Source organism: Rhinolophus ferrumequinum, chromosome 7 (genome assembly GCF_004115265.2).
Source record: "Rhinolophus ferrumequinum isolate MPI-CBG mRhiFer1 chromosome 7, mRhiFer1_v1.p, whole genome shotgun sequence".
NCBI classification, from domain to species: Eukaryota; Metazoa; Chordata; class Mammalia; order Chiroptera; family Rhinolophidae; genus Rhinolophus; species Rhinolophus ferrumequinum.
In genome coordinates, this window is record NC_046290.1 from 25729507 (window position 1) to 25747763 (window position 18257).

Genomic DNA, 18257 nt, shown 5'->3' on the forward strand with positions numbered 1-18257 from the left:
ATTATGCAGCTTACTTTTTCACTCCCAAGTCTTAGAGATCTTCCCATGTCTATAAGTACATCTTTTGGTAATGGGTATATGTTATTCTAAGGGCGAAATACAATTTATCCATCCCTTCCCTTATTGATGGACATTTGGGTCATTTAAAGTTATTCCACATTAGCACAATACTCCAGGGAAGATTGTCCATTCATCTTTGTGCTTAAACCTGAGTATTTCTGTGGAATAGAATCCTAGGAGAGATATTCTTGGGCCAAAGGTAGGGTTTCCAGGCAGGAATTCCTTCCCGTTCTCGGGAATTTTTTTTGCTTTTCCATTCCCAAATCCCGAGAAAAATTGGTCAGGAAATTGGGAAAATCGGCTCCTTGAACCCAGGTGGTTGGTAGTATCGGCTGTCACTTTGTGGAAACGATTCATTGTGAGAACAGAAAACAGTTTATATCTTGGGATTTGGGAACGAGAAAGCGAAAAAATTCCTGAACCAAAGGGTTTGTCCATTTTTCAACTTGATAGATACAACCCTTCAAATTGCACCATGACCCCCAGCCCAGGGACTAATTCAAACTCAGTGCATTAGAATCTGTTTTCCTTAACATTCCTAATAGCAGCCGTTACCTTTTCTTAATTTAAATTTTCAAATCTGGTAAATGAGTGAAACTCAGTAAGGAAGGCATTTTAATTTTCATTTTACTGATTAATACTATGATTTAACATCTCTAAATATTTATGGGTCATAAATAAATCTTCTGTGAAATACCTGTTCATGTCCTTTGCTCATTTCTCTATTGAGTTGCTTTTCTTTATTCCTATGTATTACAGAAGCTCTACACCTATTCAGGATTTTAATCCTTTATCTGTTATAGATGATGTAAATACTTCCTCTAGTGTAAGCTCTTTTTCCCCAGTTTTTCTGAAAAAGTACATAACCTATGGTAAAATACATGACATAAAATACGCCATTTTAAACATTTTTAAGTATACAGGAAAGGATTATTAAGTACATTCATATTATTGTGCAACCACCACCACCATCCTTCCTCAGAATTCTTTTCATCTTGCAAACTCAAACTCTGTATCCATTAAACAGTAACTCCCCACTCCCCCTACCCCGGCCACTGGCAACCACCGGTCTATTTTCTGTCTCTATGAATTTGACTGCTCCTAAGTACCTCATATAAGTGGAATCATACAGTATTTGTCTTTTTGTGACTGGTTTATTTCACTTAGCAAAATGCCCTCAGGGCTCATCTATGTTTAAGAGGTATCAGAATTTTCTTCCTTTTTAAGATTGAATAATGTTCCATTGTCTGCATATGCCACATTTTGCTTATTCATTCATAATGTTTTTATTTTTAACTATTTTTTTGCTGCACAGAAGTTTTAAATATTTGTGTAATCAACTCTGCAATCTCATGATTTCTGTGCTTTGTCTAGTTTAGGAAGGTCTTTTTCACCTCAAAATTATTTTTTAAATTATTCTTTTCTTCTAATATTTACATTATTTTGGTTTTTACAATTAGCATTTTAAAATATGAGACTTTTGTATAAAGTGAAAGGTAAGGATGTAACAATTTTTTTTTCTAGAATTTTAGGCAGTTAACCCAACAACCTTTATGTAATCATCCATCTTTTTGCCGGTTCACTTGAAATTCTGTTTTTATAGTAGAATAAATTACTATTTATATAAGGGTCTGTTTCAGTGATATTTTTGTCTTTTTTTATGCCAGTGCCACCCTGTGTTAAATGCTATATAGTTTGGTTTATAAAAGCTGTATTGTATGGTTTATCTATATATCTAGTAGATATATGTGTAGTTTTTTTAAAAAAAAAATTAGAAATATTTTTATATATTTTCTCTTTTGTATAAACTTTATAAATAGCTTGTCAAGTTTAATAAAATCTTGTTGAAATTTTTCTTAGCATTTTCTTGGCTTTATAATTGTTAATAATGTTTTTTATGACTTAATGTCCTAAATATGGAGGAATCAGCGTGATGTGGGAAGTACTGTGCTTTAGGGAGTGAGTCACTTGGTTTCAAGTTCTGGATTAACTATGCCAACCTATGTCAAAGTTACTTTGAACATTTCTTAGCCTTAATTTCCTTATCTCTGTATGGAGATAATAATAGAATCTCTTTCATAGGCCTGTTGTGAGAATAAATGCATGTACATCACTTAGCAAAGCACCTGGCAGAGAGTTAGCATCCAGTGCTAGCTGGGGTCATTATCATTGAAGGAACAAGTAAATATTTTCCTTTATATTTGATGGTACCCTAGGAGACAAAAATATGTAGTAAATGCTTCATATAGCAGTGTTTCTCATACTTCAGTGTGCATATGAATCACCTGGGCATCTTGTTTAAATACAGATTGTTATTCAATAGGACTAAGATTCGACCAAAGATTTTGCATTTCTAGCAAGCTCCTGAAATCAGTGCTACTGCTCTTTCATCCACACTTTGAGTACAAATTATGCTGGTAGTGATTGTATTTCCTATGAAGCTAAATGTGATTGACAGAACTTGTAAATTGCTTTCTTTTAATATTATATGCTAAAGAAGTAAATTATAGTTGTTTCCCTCCTTCCTTCTTTCCATCCTTTTATTTTGGGGGGGGGAGGGAAAGAGGGTTAGTGAGAACAATAAATATAATACCATGTTCTATTCTTAGATCTAAAATCTTTGATCAAAATTTGCCCATGTGAGGAGTCCCATTTGGGTGGACAAGGCTTGGCTTGATCATTGACTGGGAGCAGCTTGGGGGAACTGTGGGCTTCGATGTGAACGTGCAGCCCGTCAAAGGTGCAGCCCTGGCAGCTGTCAGTCAGCTGTGCTCTTGCAGCGGGCTCTTCTGAAGGGCGCTCTGAGTGGCACAGCTGTATGGTTGCCACACTTCTCTTCCAGAGATGGTTTTTTGTGCAACACTATTCTGAAGCTTTCTTTTTCATTCAATAATTTTTGTACTTTCTTCCGTGTCAGTTCACGTATCTATTTCCTTCTTTGTCATAGTTTTCTAGTATTCTTTAGTAAAAATGCACCAGAATTAAATTGTCCGGTTTCTTTTGATAGATATTTAGATTGTTTTTATGTTTTCCTCGATATCAACACTATAATGAACATTCTGTAAAAATATATATTTTTCTATATGTACATATACCACACACACACACATTATCTATAGGACAAAAGTTCAGAAATACTACTTCTGAATCAAGGTAATGCATACTAAAATTTTAATAGATGGTGCCAAATTAACTGTAATAAAGTACTTTTTGACCATCAGTGAGTAACAATTCCGACTTCTTTAAACTCTTACCAATGCTAGGTTTTAAGACCTTTTTAAGCTTTGCCAATAGGACACCACAGAGATACACACAGAAACATACACAGTTACTGTTTTAATTTTCATTTATTTAATTATTAGTGATAGTGTCCAGTTTGTGGGGTTTTTTTTCCCTCTTTTGGTTATTGATATTTCCTTTTTTATGAATTACATATCATGTTATTTGCCAGTTTTTCTACAGGGTTGCTTGTCTCTTTCTTATTGATTTCTAAGGGCTCCTTGTATATTAGGGATAGTAAGTAACCCTTTGCCCTAAGTATTGAAACTATTGTACTTTTTGTTGGTGGTCCAATTATAGCACTAAATTTTTAAAAATATTTAATCAGTGTAGCAGTCTTTATTGCTTCTGGGTTTCATGCCACCCTCCGACAGAATATAGAAATATTCACTGTGGTTTCTTTCACAAGGTTCACATCCCAGCACATGTCCCGAATGAACACCTGCTTTCTCTCCAAGAGTGTTTGCCTGTGACTCATCGGGTACCCAGCCAGTTTGAAGCGTTTAGCAACACACCCACGTTCTTGGGAAGCAAATGACTGATCATGCTACTTCTCATGGGGATTATTTGCAGTGGGTTAACTTCCCAGGAATAAATATTTTAGTAATCAGGTGTGGTGGTGAAGAAGGGCGTACTGAAACCCTTTTCAAAAATTGTGTTTTATTACACATGTGTAGTATTTATACTCAAGAGTAGTCAAATGCATTTTCATTTTGCAAAGAGACAAGATTTGAATGAGAAGTTCTACAAAATGAATGGGTAGTTTTTCTTTTCTTTCCTCCCTCTTTTCCCTCAGATAAGGAATGTCAATGAAAAACTGAATTCGGCAACAGTTGGCCACAGGAAAAGTAGAAGGGCCAAAAAGAAATCTATTTTAGGGGACCGCCATCTTCCAGTAATTCGTCAAAATGACCAACACAAAGGGAAAGAGGCGAGGCATATATGTTCTCCCGCTATATGTTCTCTAGGCCTTTTAGAAAACATGGAGTTGTTCCTTTGGCCACATACATGCGAATCTACAAGAAAGGTGATATTGTAGACATCAAGGGAATGGGCACTGTTCAAAAAGGAATGCCCCACAAATGTTACCATGGCAAAACGGGAAGGGTCTACAATGTTACTCAGCATGCAGTTGGCATTGTTGTAAACAAACAAGTCAAGGGCAAGATTCTTGCCAAGAGAATTAATGTTCATATTGAGCATATTAAGCACTCTAAGAGCCGAGATAGCTTCCTGAAACGGGTGAAGGAAAATGATCAGAAAAAGAAGGAAGCCAAAGAGAAAGGTACCTGGGTTCAACTGAAACGCCAGCCTGCCCCACCCAGAGAAGCACACTTTGTGAGAACCAATGGAAAGGAGCCTGAGCTGCTGGAACCCATTCCCTATGAATTCATGGCATAAGTGTAAAAAAATAAAAGACCTCTGTAAAAATAAAAAAAAAAAAAACAAAAAGAAAAAGAAATCTGTCTTAGTTAAAAATGAAAGCAATGAGAGAATGTAAGAAAATTGCTACATGTTATTATTCATGTACCAGATTTTCTGGGAGCAGTTATGTTCTGAGACTGTCATAGACAGTGGGGAATGAGACCCAGAGTTGTCCCAGCCACTCATGGTCTAATTGGAAAGATGGGGATCTGAAAAATAAAGAGAAATGAACAGATTTGGAGAAAGGACCAAGGAGTGTGGATGAGGCAGGAAAGTATTTTTCCTTTCTGAATTCTGCTACTTCATGCTTCCCAGACTTCCTTTTCTTACTGGAAATGAAATTGGCAACAGCCCTCACTGATAACTGTGGGGAGAGAAAGGCTGTTGAATGAATTAAAGGGCTGGGTAGCCTTTCCCATGTCAGAAGCAGAGCTGTGGAGGACCCACGCCCCACTGGCTGCGCCCTGCATGCCTTCCTGTGGGGAGAACACAGCAGGCTGATGCTGAAGGAGCTCCCCTGCCCCATCCCCACCACACAACCCTGGTCCTTGAGGTGATGCAGAAAGGCTTGGCCTAATCCTGGATTTTCATTTCGATCTGCATGAGGGAGTGCAGAATGGGGTGTGGGACACCCCAGAGCTCCATGATGCCTTCCCTCTTTTCTGTCTGTACTCCCTCTTTTGGCGATCATTTGGTCCTATGGCTTTAATTACTATATGTATGCACTGAGGGCATCTGAATTTATACCCCCAGCCAAGACCCCTCGCACAAACTCCATATTGTGTATCTAGCTAGTTCCTTGTTATCTCCACTTGGATATCAAATAAGCAACATGTCTCAAATTGAGCCCTTGGTACAGCCAAATAATTTGTTCTTCTGCTTCTCCATTAATGCTAATTCTATTCTTCCAGGGGCTCCGCCACAATTCTTGGAGCTATCCATGATGTCTCACTTTGTCACCACCCCTGCCAGCTCTATCTTTAAAATCCCTGTGGAATTCCACCCCTACAGCCATCACCCTGGTCTAAGCCAGTGTCATTCTCCCCTGGACTATTGCTGTGACCTCCTCACTGCTCTCCCTGCCACCACTCTTACCCCTTCAGTCTCTTTACATTCTAGGGTCCTTTCTGTTCCATATAAGTTAGACCATGTTATTCCTCTGCTTAAAGTTCTCCAGTGGCTGCCACCTGATGCAGAGTAGAAGCCCAAGTTTCAAAAATGTTTTTCCATCTGCTCTTCCTCCCTATGAGCCCTCTGATTTCATCTCCTGTCCCTCACCTCTTTGTTCACTCCAGCACTGGGTCCTTGTTCCTTGACTCTGCCAAGCACGCTCTCATCTCAGGTTCTTTGCACAGTTCTCTCCCTCACCTCCAGGTTTTTCACTGTGTTAGGCAGGGTCCAATCAGGAAGGCACACTTGGAATGGGATAACTCAAGGAGGATTTACAGGTGAGGTGTGTGTTGGGAAGAGGGTAGGCGGGGGTCGGGGGGTCGGGAACCACACAAGTTGTGCAGTGAGTCACATGGATCTTGCAAACAGCCAGCTCCGAGCCCTTGGAGCCTCTGTTTTTCCCAAAGTGTCAGCCTCTGTGCTGTCAGAAAAACGTCATGTAGCATTTCCCAAAGGGAACTTCATTCATGTTTCTGGGATGTTCCAGCTGCTTACTCTCATTCTGCAAGTTTTCATGAACTTTGTCAATTTTACCAGAAGGTTTTCAGACAATAGCTAGGATTCGTAGTCCTTCTGCAAAAGTGTTTCTGAGGTGGCAGCTGGCCAGTCACACCAGGAGAAATAACAACCACTTTCTCATGTGCAGGCAGTGACCACCATGTCATGGTTGCCACCTGTCCAGCATGTGTAAAACTGTGCATGTCAGACTGATGAAAATATAAATAGTAAATCTGAATGGCTGCTGAAGCTAACCTCAGTCACAATCTGATGTGTGTGAGACAGTGGGAAAGGGCAGGACTTCCAGACAGGACTGTCCTGGTGATTCGTAAAGACTTTCCTGTGTTACCCAGACCATAGATATGTGTCCTCTGTAAGTAGTTATATATTTCAAATTTATTATATGACAACTTTTCTTCTTTAATTTCTGGTTACCCTTAACTGGTAGGTGGCTTATAACTTTCAGTTTTAAGTTTCTCTGCTCTGATGACTTGTTTAATTTTCATCACCTGTAAAATATTTGATTTGCTAGAACTCCAAATTTTCAGAAATATTTTAAATAGTCCTTTTATAAAGAGAACACAAGGCCCCCTGAATCATCTGCTTTTAATTTTATGGGATGAGATTTCCTTGCGATGGTGGCACTTTGTATCCCTCAGATGATGATAAATATCTAAAGAGGATGAGAGACTGTAGATAGAAAAGATTGAAAGGATATTTAAATTGCACAGTGAGTGTCAGATGCTCCACTTTGACATTTTTCTTTGCCTTCCCTTTGGTTCTGAGCAGAAACTATTTTCTCTAAAATTAGTCCCCCACCATCCCCCTTTGATATCCAATTGTAAGAGGAACCTGTTTGAAATTGTAAGTAAAGATTTTAGAGAGGTATGAATGACTTGTTTGCGAAAAATACAAGTAGCAGAAAGCAGTGCTTAAGAGAATGTGAACAAGAGGAGAGTCAAGATGATGGAGTAGACAAATGCTGTGCTTGCCTCATCCCGTGAACACATCAAAATTACAACTAAATTATAGAACAATAAACCTGGAGAACCATCTGAAGTCTAGCTGAACAAAAGTTTTATAACTAAGGGTATTAAAGAAGAAGCCATGTCAAGACTGGTAGGACAGGCAGAGACATGAAATGGGCTGGTCCCACACCCACATGAGGTGGTTGAAAATCGGGAGAGATACCTTGGACATGGAGATTCCCCACAAAGGAGCAAGCCCCCCCCATACCAGGCTCCCCAGCCCAGAGTACTTGTTCCCCAGCCCAGATTACTGTGCCAGGAAGAAGAACCCTCACAACCTCTGGCTGTGAAAAACAGTGGGGATTGTGGCCATCCAAGTGGGAGGGAAGGGGGCAGGAAACTCAGACAACCTCTTAAAGGGCCTGCACAGGCACTCACGCTGGGCTCCAGCAGAGGGACGGTGACTCTGGGGATGTCAGAGACATATGGGGAGTGACTGAGTTGTGTAACTTTGGGGCGAGGACTGGAAGGACAGTCCCCATTTCCTTGTGTGGGATCTTTCTCCCGTGCAGCCTGCAGGTGCGTGCCATCTTCCCTGTGTTGAGCCCACCCCCACAGGCCAAATCTGAATCTGATTGGTTTAGTGAGTTCTGCTGTTTCACCCAGCTGACTCACTGAGACCTTGGTTCACCCAACTCAAGTACCACAGGAGGCTTTATCAGTGGCTGAACTTTACAGGAGCTGGCAGGTGGCAGCAGGCCTTGGAGTGTCCTGGGTGTTTGCAGAGCTACCCCAGACCCGCTACTGGTGGCAGCTGACCTCTGTTCTCTGCCTGGCTGCTCCCACACACCTTCAGGTACAGCACTGGCAGAGACCAACCGTGGATTGCTTTGTACCTCCTACCAGATACTCCCAGTCAGTCACAGGCAGTGCTGACCAGAGCCTGCACTGGAGCCCCTCCCAAGAGACCCCAGAACCAACACACTTGGAGGTTGGCTTCAGACCACAGCAGAGCACCACCCAATTAGCCCCACAAGCAGGGATTTGCTGGGGCAAATCCCACTCCATAGGGTAAGCTCACCACACAGCAGTCCATAAGTTGTGGACATGGCCAGTCCCCACAGCCAGTCATCCTGAGGGTCAGTACTACCCACTGACATGACAACAGCATTCTAAGCTTAACTAACAGGAAGTCACACACAACCCACACAAGGGACATTCCTGGAGGAACTTGCTCAAGTGACCAGGGAGACTGTACCACTGGGCAAGACAGAAGGGATTGGCAGGAAATATTAAAGTGATGAAAAGCAAGGATCTACAACCAAGACTACTCTAATTAGCAAGACTTGGTTATAGATCCTTCATTTAAAATCAAAGAACCTAAAGAGCTTGCTGGGCAAGAAAAAACTAAAGGAGTTCCTGACCACCAAACCAGTATTACAAGGAATGTTAGAGGGACTTCTTTAAAATGGAAAAAAAAAATATCAAAAATATAAATAATAAAATGGCAATAACTATATATCTATCAACAGTTGCTTTCAATGAATGTGGATTAAATGCTCCAATCAAAAACATGGGGTGGCTGAATGGATAAGAAAACAAAACCCTTACATATGCTTCCTATAAGAGACTCACTTCAGATTGAAGGACACACAGAGACTGAAAATAAAGGGATAGAAAATGATATTTCATGAAAATGGAAACGAAAATAAAAGCTCGAGCAACAATATTTATACCAGACAAAATAGACTTTAAGACAAAGGCTATAACAAGAGACAACAAAGGACTCAGTAATCCCACTTCTGGGTATTTATCTGAAGAAACCCAAAACGTCACTTCAAAGGGGACATGTGCAGCATTGTTGACATGGCCTAGATGTGGAGGCAGACTGGGTGTCTGTCAATAAAAGAATGGATAAAGAGGAGGTGGTACATACAATGCAATATTGCTCACCCAAGGAAGGGAATGGGTTCTTGCCATCTGCAGCGGCATGGGTGACCTGGAGGATATTGTGCTGAGTGGAGTGTCAGACAGTGAAAGACAGAAGCAATGTCATTTTGCTTGTATATAGAATCTAAAGAACAAAATAAACAAAACAGAAACAGACTCATAGATACAGAGAACATTTTGATGGTTGCCACATTGGAAGTGGATGAGGCAGTGGGTGAAAAGGGGGAAGGGATTAAGAAGTAAATTGATAGTTACAAAATAATCATGGAGATATAAAGTAAAGCATAGGGAACATAGTTAATAATATGGTAATAACTATGTATAGTGCCATTTGGGTACTAGACTATTCAGGAGGATCACTTCTTAAATTATATACATGTCTAACCACTGTGCTGTACCCCTGAAATTAATATAAAATAATATTGAATGTCAACTGTAACTGGAAAATTTAAAACAGGGAAAAGGTGAAGGACAATAAATGCTCCAAATTTCCAGGTATAAAACAGTAAGTCATGGGGATGTAACATACAGCATAGGGATTACAGTCAATAATATTGTGATGGAGTTGTAGGGTGTCACGTGGTTGCTGGACTTATCAGGGTGATCACTTCTTTAGGTATATTAATGTTGAATAACTATAGTGTACACCTAAAATTAATATAATATTGTATACTAACTATATTTTTAATTTAAAAATCTTTTTAAAAAGATAATATGAGCACAAGTTATCATTTGCAGACTTTCGCTTCCATTTGGGCTCATCTGTAGGCAGGCTTAACCACCTAGACTAATGTAATGGTTTGGTTTACCCTCTTCCTGCCCTCACTGTTGTTTCCATTTACCTATCAATACTATTAAAAAATTCTTATAGAGTGTGGGTAATGAGAATTGATGATCTGGTTCACTGAATTTCTAACTTTTGATGATCCAAGTGACTAGACAGAGGCAAATTTTGACTTCAGATTGTTTCATTGCTTCCTGCCGTGATGAGTCAGAATTTGAAGTAGAAAAGTGCCATTCAATGCTTCCCCTGACTAATATGTTCATTAGTAAATTAGGAACTTATTAGCCTTCTTGAGGTTGTCCAGGATCATTGTTTTTGCCCTCAGATTGTCCTGTGGTCAAAGGACCTGATGAATCAGTGAAGCTCTTTGGCTTGCAGTTTACAATCCTCCTATAAGGAAGGGAAAACCGGAAATTATTTTGAACAATGATACACTGCCTCTGTAGGTAGAATACGCTCATTTTTCCTAGGTATAATTTTAATGAGGGAGACAGGGAGCCTGAAGATGACTCCCTGATAAGTACATAATTCAAATTTAGCCCTTTTGAGACTGGCATTTGTTCTCTTTCTAATCAGAATCTGTTTTTTATATTTAACTTTTGTTTCTCTGCTTTGCTTTTTTTTTTTTGCCAACTGTGGGGACAGAACCCCAAAAAGCAGTTTCCAGGCTCTCGGCCTCACATAGAAAGGTGCTGGCTCAGGTAGTAAATGGCCATCGACTGTGATCAAATGGCCATCAGCTGTGGCTAGTTGGCCGTCAGCTGTAACCAGTGAGCCATTAGCCATGAATATAACTGCCGTGGCTACGCTAGCAGAAAAATGGGGGCTAGCAAGAAGATGGGGGCTGAGCCTGCAAGCGGCACAGTGAGGGTTGAGAGTTGTGTGGCTCCTGTTTCCTGTTTCTCCAACCCAGCCGCCAGCGAGAGTATAGTGGTGTGACTCCCCTATCTATGGCTCCGTGGGTGCTCCTTTTTGGCCTCACCATATCCTGTGTTCTTATGTGGGGAGCGGGAGCAGAGACCCCACAGGCCGCCCCGCACGACACCAACTTTGCTTGGTTTGAAGAAATTGGTGGATCAGTTATCTCCTGCCACAGAGTGTCAGCGGCACACAGCAGTGAGCGTTTTTTGCTCTCTCCAATCAGCTGCTCTTGGTTGAGGTGTGGCAGGTGTGTAGCTGGCTGAGCTGGATTGGCCCCAGCTGGGACAGCTGAGATGACTCAGCTCTGCCTTCTTTGTTTCTGTTCCCTTCCTGGTTCCAGTAGGGTAGCCCAGAAATGCTCTTTCCATGCCAAAGGTGAAAACACAAAAGAGCAAGCAGAAATACACAAGGTCTCTTGAAGCTTAGGCTCCTAGCTGACACACACACCATCACTTCTGCATCATTTATGGCCAAAGCAAGTCACCTGCAGCAGGAAAATATACTCTTCTTATTTGGGGTGGAGGTAGGGTGTGTGGAAAACTCCAAAGTCACATGACAAAGGGTGTGGATACAGGGAGCTGAGAAGAATGGGTCAAGGAAAACTGCTCAGAGTTAAAATTAAATAAAATGTGCCTTCTTTGTGATTTATCTTTTTCAGGAAGCCAGATCCTATGGCTCTCTTTGCAGTCGTTCAGGCAGCATTCCTCTTGACGTTGCTGTCCTTCAGAACTTACCAGAGTGAAGGTAAGAAGTAGAACAGTAAAGAAAAAAAATCACATAGAGAAAGAATGCGGTCGTGGTTGCTTTGGAGAAAAGTTGCACAATCTTTTTTCTTTGGAAATTACATGGAGTTGGTGAGTAGCTATGGTTACGTCACCTAAGTCTTAAACTTCCTGATCTTCATGGCTCATCTTAATAAGCCACCTTTTCTTTTTAAAACTTTTTTATGAGAGTTTATTTGAGCCAAACTGATGACCTATGCCAGGGAGTAAGATCTTAAATGCTAGTGAGCCACCTTTTAACCCTGACTTCTTGGTCATTAGGGCACTTGTGAATGGACCTAATCCTGCAGAACTTCATGGTCAGATATTGAATGCGGCCACCACCATAAAAGTTCCTTCTGCACCTTGCTAGGGAGACATGGGGTGAACCAGGGCAATGCTGACCACTAGGTTAAAACAAACTCAGATGTCCCTCAATTATGTTCGTTCCTTGAGAAGCTGTTAGGTGCAACATAATATTGCTAAGTGCTGAAATGCTATTTATGGATTTTTAAAAAAATAGTATTTGTCACTTAGCTACCCCCATTGAGGGTATTTTGAAATAAATCAACTTTATAAATAAAGTCAATAAAAATTCAACACTTCTAGAAAAGTGGTGTTGGATACTTTGTTTATTACTTTGAACCAGTTGGAAGGTAGATTCTTAGACCTGAGAGAGTTTTTATTGGTTTATAAAGTCTGTGTTGCTTTCACTTGTAGTTTACAAAGCTTTACATTTTCCTATTTTTGAGTTTATTGTTTGCTGTACTCCTTTTGTAACAGAGTACAGGCACATGCTCTTAGTAATTACCCACACAGTTCTGTCTGTGAATTCATGAAAATGACATTTGCAAGAAATACCCTTAGAATGTTTCAATTTCCCCTTAAACCTCTGTGAGAAGATACTTAAAAATACAAAGGAGATTTTGTTTTAATAATAGTGTTACCAAGAGAAAAGGGGGTTCATTTGCCTGTATTCATCAAAGCCAGACAAGACACAAACAGGGGTTTACAGCAAAGAAAGTAAAGGTTTATTGAGGAAATGGTGCCAAGCCCGGAGACACAGGTGAGCTAGCGCTCAAAGACCTGGCTCCCTCATGGCCTCTAAGAGACAGGCTGTGTAAGGGAAAGATCACTAGTCCTGGTCGCTAAGGGAGTGGGGGTCGTGGGCCCTACTGATCAGTCAGGGCCGGGGTAGGAGGCAGTTGATCATTGCACGAAATCCTGATGGCAGTCATGGCGTCTTTCTGTCTAGTTCTAAGGAGACGTGGCAGATAGGGTCCTGCCCCCTTCATGGGTCTGGAGCTGAAACATAACTGAGGTCAAGATGTTATCTTTAGTTTGATTGAAACTCAGTTTCTATAGTCAACAGACCTCGGGCTTTGATTCTAAGACTGTTTGATGCTGACCAGAATCTAATGTCCTAAGGGCTTCATGATTAAGGGAGTGGTTGTACAGTATGTGCAAAGGTGGAAGGATAAGGACAGAAAAGCAAGTGAGTCCTGGTGCTATCAGACTGGACGAGGCCAGTTTGAATCAAGGAGAAAGGAAAGAGAAAAAGTCATTTTAAAGAAGTGAAGTTTTTTGCATGGTTACAGTCGCTCAATTTTCTGTTTGATATTCTCTAGGTCTAGGTTAATTTCTTTCAGGTTCAGGGCACATGGAAAAAATGTTACTTGTATGGCTTCTTAAAAATCATTGTTTGATTGTTGGTTTCTTCCATAATCTGGAGCTGAAAGATGGGAATTAGGAGTTTTCATTTATAGTGTATTTACCCCTCCCTCTATCTTACTAATATCTAAGCATGACACAGCTGGGCTAACTGGCTAGTCCGTGCCCTACAAGTGTTTAGGCCCAGCCAGAGCTCCCGATTCTCAGACAGACCCATGGCCTCAACTCTAGGTTCTCCAGAAAATCCCAGGCATTTAACCAAGCTTTTGGCACAGCTCACTTCCCTAGTGAAGTCTCGTTATCTGATCCAACTATGGACTGTGTGCCTGCTACTTACAAGATTCTCTACTCTCAGAGCAATCTCTGTTGCTCCCTTTTTCAGCTCTTTTTTGTTTAGATCAGACATACACTTACCTATTTTTCTTTTTACCAATCTTTATTTCTGCTTCCAGGTTTTTCAGCCAAGCATTCCTGCTTTGCTAAGTAAACCTGGCTTTGTCCTCACCTGCACTACTTGGATTTCTTGTCTTAGTTTCTGCTGGAGTTGACCAAGTACCTACCAAACCTCCATCAAAACTAATGAGCCTCCCACTGGATCCCCAGCCAGGCTCAGGTCTGAGACATCATTTCAGATACCCTAGCTTCACCTAACCAATGAGACAGAGCCAGACCCATTTCCAGCGAGCCCTAGGCTGGAATTTTCATCAGCCAAAGTTCATGACCATGGCATCTGGATGGATTTCTTGTGTGTATGTACATACAGAGATAAAGATATAAATATGTAGACTTTTTTATAGAAGTGAAATTATACTATATATACTGGGAGTATTTAAACTTAAGTGTGTGTGTGTGTGTGTGTGTGTATACGTATACACACACACACACACATATATATTTCTTAAAGTATACATATTTATATATGTAGTATATATATGCTCATATATATACTATATATAGTATAGACTACATATATATAGTATATGTAGTATATATATGCTATAAAAATATATATATATTTAGTAAGTATATATGCTTACTAAAGTACATATAGTATAAAATATATATGTTTTATATAGCATAAGTCTATATACTTGGAAAATATACTATATATACTTTAATAACTATATATAGCATATATAGTATAGTATATATACTTTATGTATGTATGCTTTATACATATATACTTTATAAAAGTATAACTATAAAGTGCATATGGTATATATACTTTAATATATACTTATTAAAACAATTAATACAACATACAATGAGAACTTTTACCTTTGATGTTAAGTGTTCTTCTAGAAACAACATTATATTTAATGGCTGCATGGTGTCTCATCTTATGAATGGACTATGGTTTAGTTCCTTAAGTCAGTTTGGGGTCAGACAGAGAAACTGGGTGGGGAAAGTGCAAGGAGAGGCTCTGATTAAATCCACGTCAGTCTGATTCCCAAGCCTGCTTTTCTTTGGCAATACTCCAGTCCAGCATAAAAAGAGAGTTGGGCCAAAGGCTAAGGGCCCTGGGTCTGGCCTAGTTGTGTGGCCTTGGGAAAGTCCTTTTTTCTCTTTTCTTAACCTCAATTTCCTCTGAAAAATAATGGGATTGGCCTTAATGACCTCTGAGGTCTGTTTACTCTCTCACTTTACCGTGGCATTTCCCAACTATTTCCCAAGGAAGTCCTAGATTGCTTTTGACCGAATTATTTGACTGACTGATATCTCTTGAGTACCTAAGTCATGCAACATTTGCTGATAGCATATGTCAATATACAGAATTCCCCTTTTGTCTAAAGCAAATTCCCCTTTTGTCTGTGATAGCTTTCTAGAGTTTCCAGAAATAAAGTTGATGCTAGTAACTGAGTGTCTGTGCTGTGACAGGTATGTTGTTGGTCTTGGTTTCGTTGAGCTGAGTAAGACTTAGTCTCACCCTTGTTTAGCTCACAGTCTACGGGGCGACACACACAGAACAGACTATGACAGTACCCTGTGATCAGTGCTCAAACAAGGGCTTAGGAAATCAGCCACGGGAAGAAGAGAACATCAGAAGGATACATCAAGGTGTTAGTGAGGGGTTGCTTGTCTCCACATGAGACCTCATGGAGATCCTCGATCTCTGTAATTTGAGATCAACATCTGTTCTGGGTAAGATGTTGTGCCAAGTGCTGGGGGGAAGTGTCGGTTCAAAGATGCACAAGCCTCAACTCCTGTCCTCCAGGAAATTTGAATCTAGAGTGAGACTACAGCAACAACCTACCATCCAGGCCAAAATGAAATGAGGACTAGAAAAGCTGGGATGATTTTGCATGTACCCTGCTTTCTCTGGTGCTATTGGTTCCACAATTATTAAAAGTATTTCCCCTCTATTCTGTAAGGGACCTGCTCTTTCATCTTTCCAAATCTCTTTTTGGTTAGAAAAATGAATGCTTAGAAGGTGATATCTGTTATACCGTGGACCATCAGATACCAGTTAATTTTATCAATACAGCCTTAATCTTTTCAATATCTTGCAATAGCATTCCCAGTTTACTCCAGACTTCCTCAAACCAACAAGTGAAACCAGCTGAGTCAGCAGTACACAATCCCTTTTGAATGTGTATGGCGTTTCCTCCACTTCAGTGGAAAGTGGTTCTTTGTTCTTCTTTAAACATTAGCAATGACTCAACTCACTCCATCAGGATCCATCCTCTTTCTGTTTGAATCTCTCTTCTTTTACAGACTCAATCACACCACTAAACACTCTAAACTTGCAATCTCTCATTATTTCATATGAGTCAGTTGTGTCTCTCCAATAGGTTCCTTCCTTGAGCTAGGAACCTTGACATAATTATATTATTTTACACTAAATGCCTAGTATGTTACTGGTGCTAGTCTTATCCAAAGAGTTCAGTGAATTCTTGCCAGAGGTGTTCTGTGTGTTGAGATACAAACAGTCATGTCTAGAGATGGAAGTGTTCCTACGTTGTAGCTAGCTAATAAATGGACTATTGACTTTCAAAAAGAAAACTTTTATTTTTTTTATAGAAATATGAAGTTTATAGCAAAAAGCCCTGTTTCTTTATTCAGCCTTGCTATGAATTTCTAAACCCATTATATTGTCCAATAAAGTGTCCTTTATTCTTTTTTTTTAAGTGTCCTTTATTCTTGATTATTTAATTTGTTTAATTTGTTATTTGTATTGCTTGTTTAACCTGCTGTGTATTGTTGAGCAAGTCATTGCATTCATCTAGGTCTTAATTTCTTCATCAAGTGTTTTCTAAACTCCCTTCCAGCTTTTCGGGGGTGTCTGATTCTAGGAGGCACACGTGAGCAATTTTTTTCAAAGCTAAACAAGGATGATATCGAAGAGTAATTATCTGTGACTCTTCAGTCACGCTCCTTATTAATTGTTATGTCATATCTTTTTTTGGTCTTTCAGTCTTGTCGGAACCTTTACCATGGACTCCAGAATCACTGGAAGTTTCCATCAATTCTGCACAGCAGTGTTTGTATTTACAATGGCGTGTCCACAACCTTACTCATCATCAGGAATTAAAAATGGTTTTTCAGATAGAGATCAGCAGAATTGAAACATCCAATGTCATCTGGGTGGTATGTTTTTTGTTTGTTTTTTTCGCTTTATATTTTAAAAATCCTTTTCCGGTACCATGATTTGTCTTTTATAATGTCCAAAAAATCCCAGTATGGAAACATTTTAGCACCTCAGAACAGTTTTCCTAAACAAATTGCATTTCTGTGTTTTTCATTGAGAGGATCTGGGACAAAGTAACATGACAACTTTGGTTTGGTAAGTTGGATGGGGTGTGTTGATATCATTTCCTTAGTTCTGCTCTGCCCCTAAGTCTATCGGGTCTGAACTTGAGTCCTGACTCCAGAAATCCACGAAGATCAGCCATCTTACTCCCCTTCTTCTTTCTTCCCTGTCCACCAGAGACTTTCCTAAATTAGATGTAATAGTTTGGCAACATTTTTCTTGCTGGCGTGGCTTCCAGTCATTACTTGGCTTATCCTGTGCTGCAATGCAAGAATGAATCCTCGCACTTTATGTTCTAGCCAGCAAAGAGCTTCTTCATGCACCATGTTGGAGAATAACTTACCGTGTCCTTTGTGCCTCACATGTGGCTTTTTCCAGAACAAATTGAGAAAATTCTGATGTCACGCTCTTTTGCCTTTGATTTACTTGGGATAGATTTTTTCACTTTTCTTGGTTCCAATCAGGGTTGTGTCTATTTTGCCTGATGCTTCCCAATCTAGTGAACTGGGACACTTTGCTGGTTCCTTTCAATGACCATTCCTGGTCTGCGGAAACTTAATCATCTTTGCACGCATCCTGTTCATTCGTTATCATGGGATGTTGAAGGACAGCGAGATGTTTTCTCATTGAAGGGGAATGGAGGATTTGCCTGGAGGGAAGGCAGACACAGGGAGGTGTCATTGCTGGGGACCGCCGTTCGCTCAGTGGAGGGCCACGCTTCTCTCAGGCGGTGGAGCCATGGCTACCCGGATGCCGATGGTTAGTTCCTTCAGTAAAGCACAAAGGCCTCTAATTTTAAAGCCTCCAGTTACTTTCCAGGTCCTCTATTGTTGAGATCTGACTGAGAGGCCTAAGTTACACAGAATTCTAACTCTGTCACTTCAGGACTGATGGCAGGTCTGTAATTTCACCTCTCAAAGGGCAGTTCCCAACAATGAGTATTGTTCAGTGTTCTGATTTTAAATAATAGCAATCCCTGTGGACAGCTGTTCGCCTCCTGCCATCAGCGTATCTTCCCA

General features: G+C 40.2%; 1 protein-coding gene and 1 pseudogene across 3 annotated transcripts in view; both read left to right on the plus strand.

Moving 5' to 3' along the window:
- OSMR (oncostatin M receptor) overlaps positions 1 to 18257 on the plus strand; it is a 49011-nt gene that overhangs the window by 2738 nt on the left and 28016 nt on the right. For all 3 annotated transcript variants that reach the window (XM_033111004.1, XM_033111003.1, XM_033111001.1), the window contains exons 2-3: positions 11714 to 11799; positions 16903 to 17075. In XM_033111004.1, the coding sequence (XP_032966895.1) occupies positions 11727 to 11799; positions 16903 to 17075 (246 nt within the window). In that variant the 5' untranslated portion in view covers positions 11714 to 11726. The remainder of the gene's footprint in view (positions 1 to 11713; positions 11800 to 16902; positions 17076 to 18257) is intronic.
- LOC117025196 (60S ribosomal protein L21-like) lies at positions 4245 to 4740 on the plus strand (annotated as a pseudogene).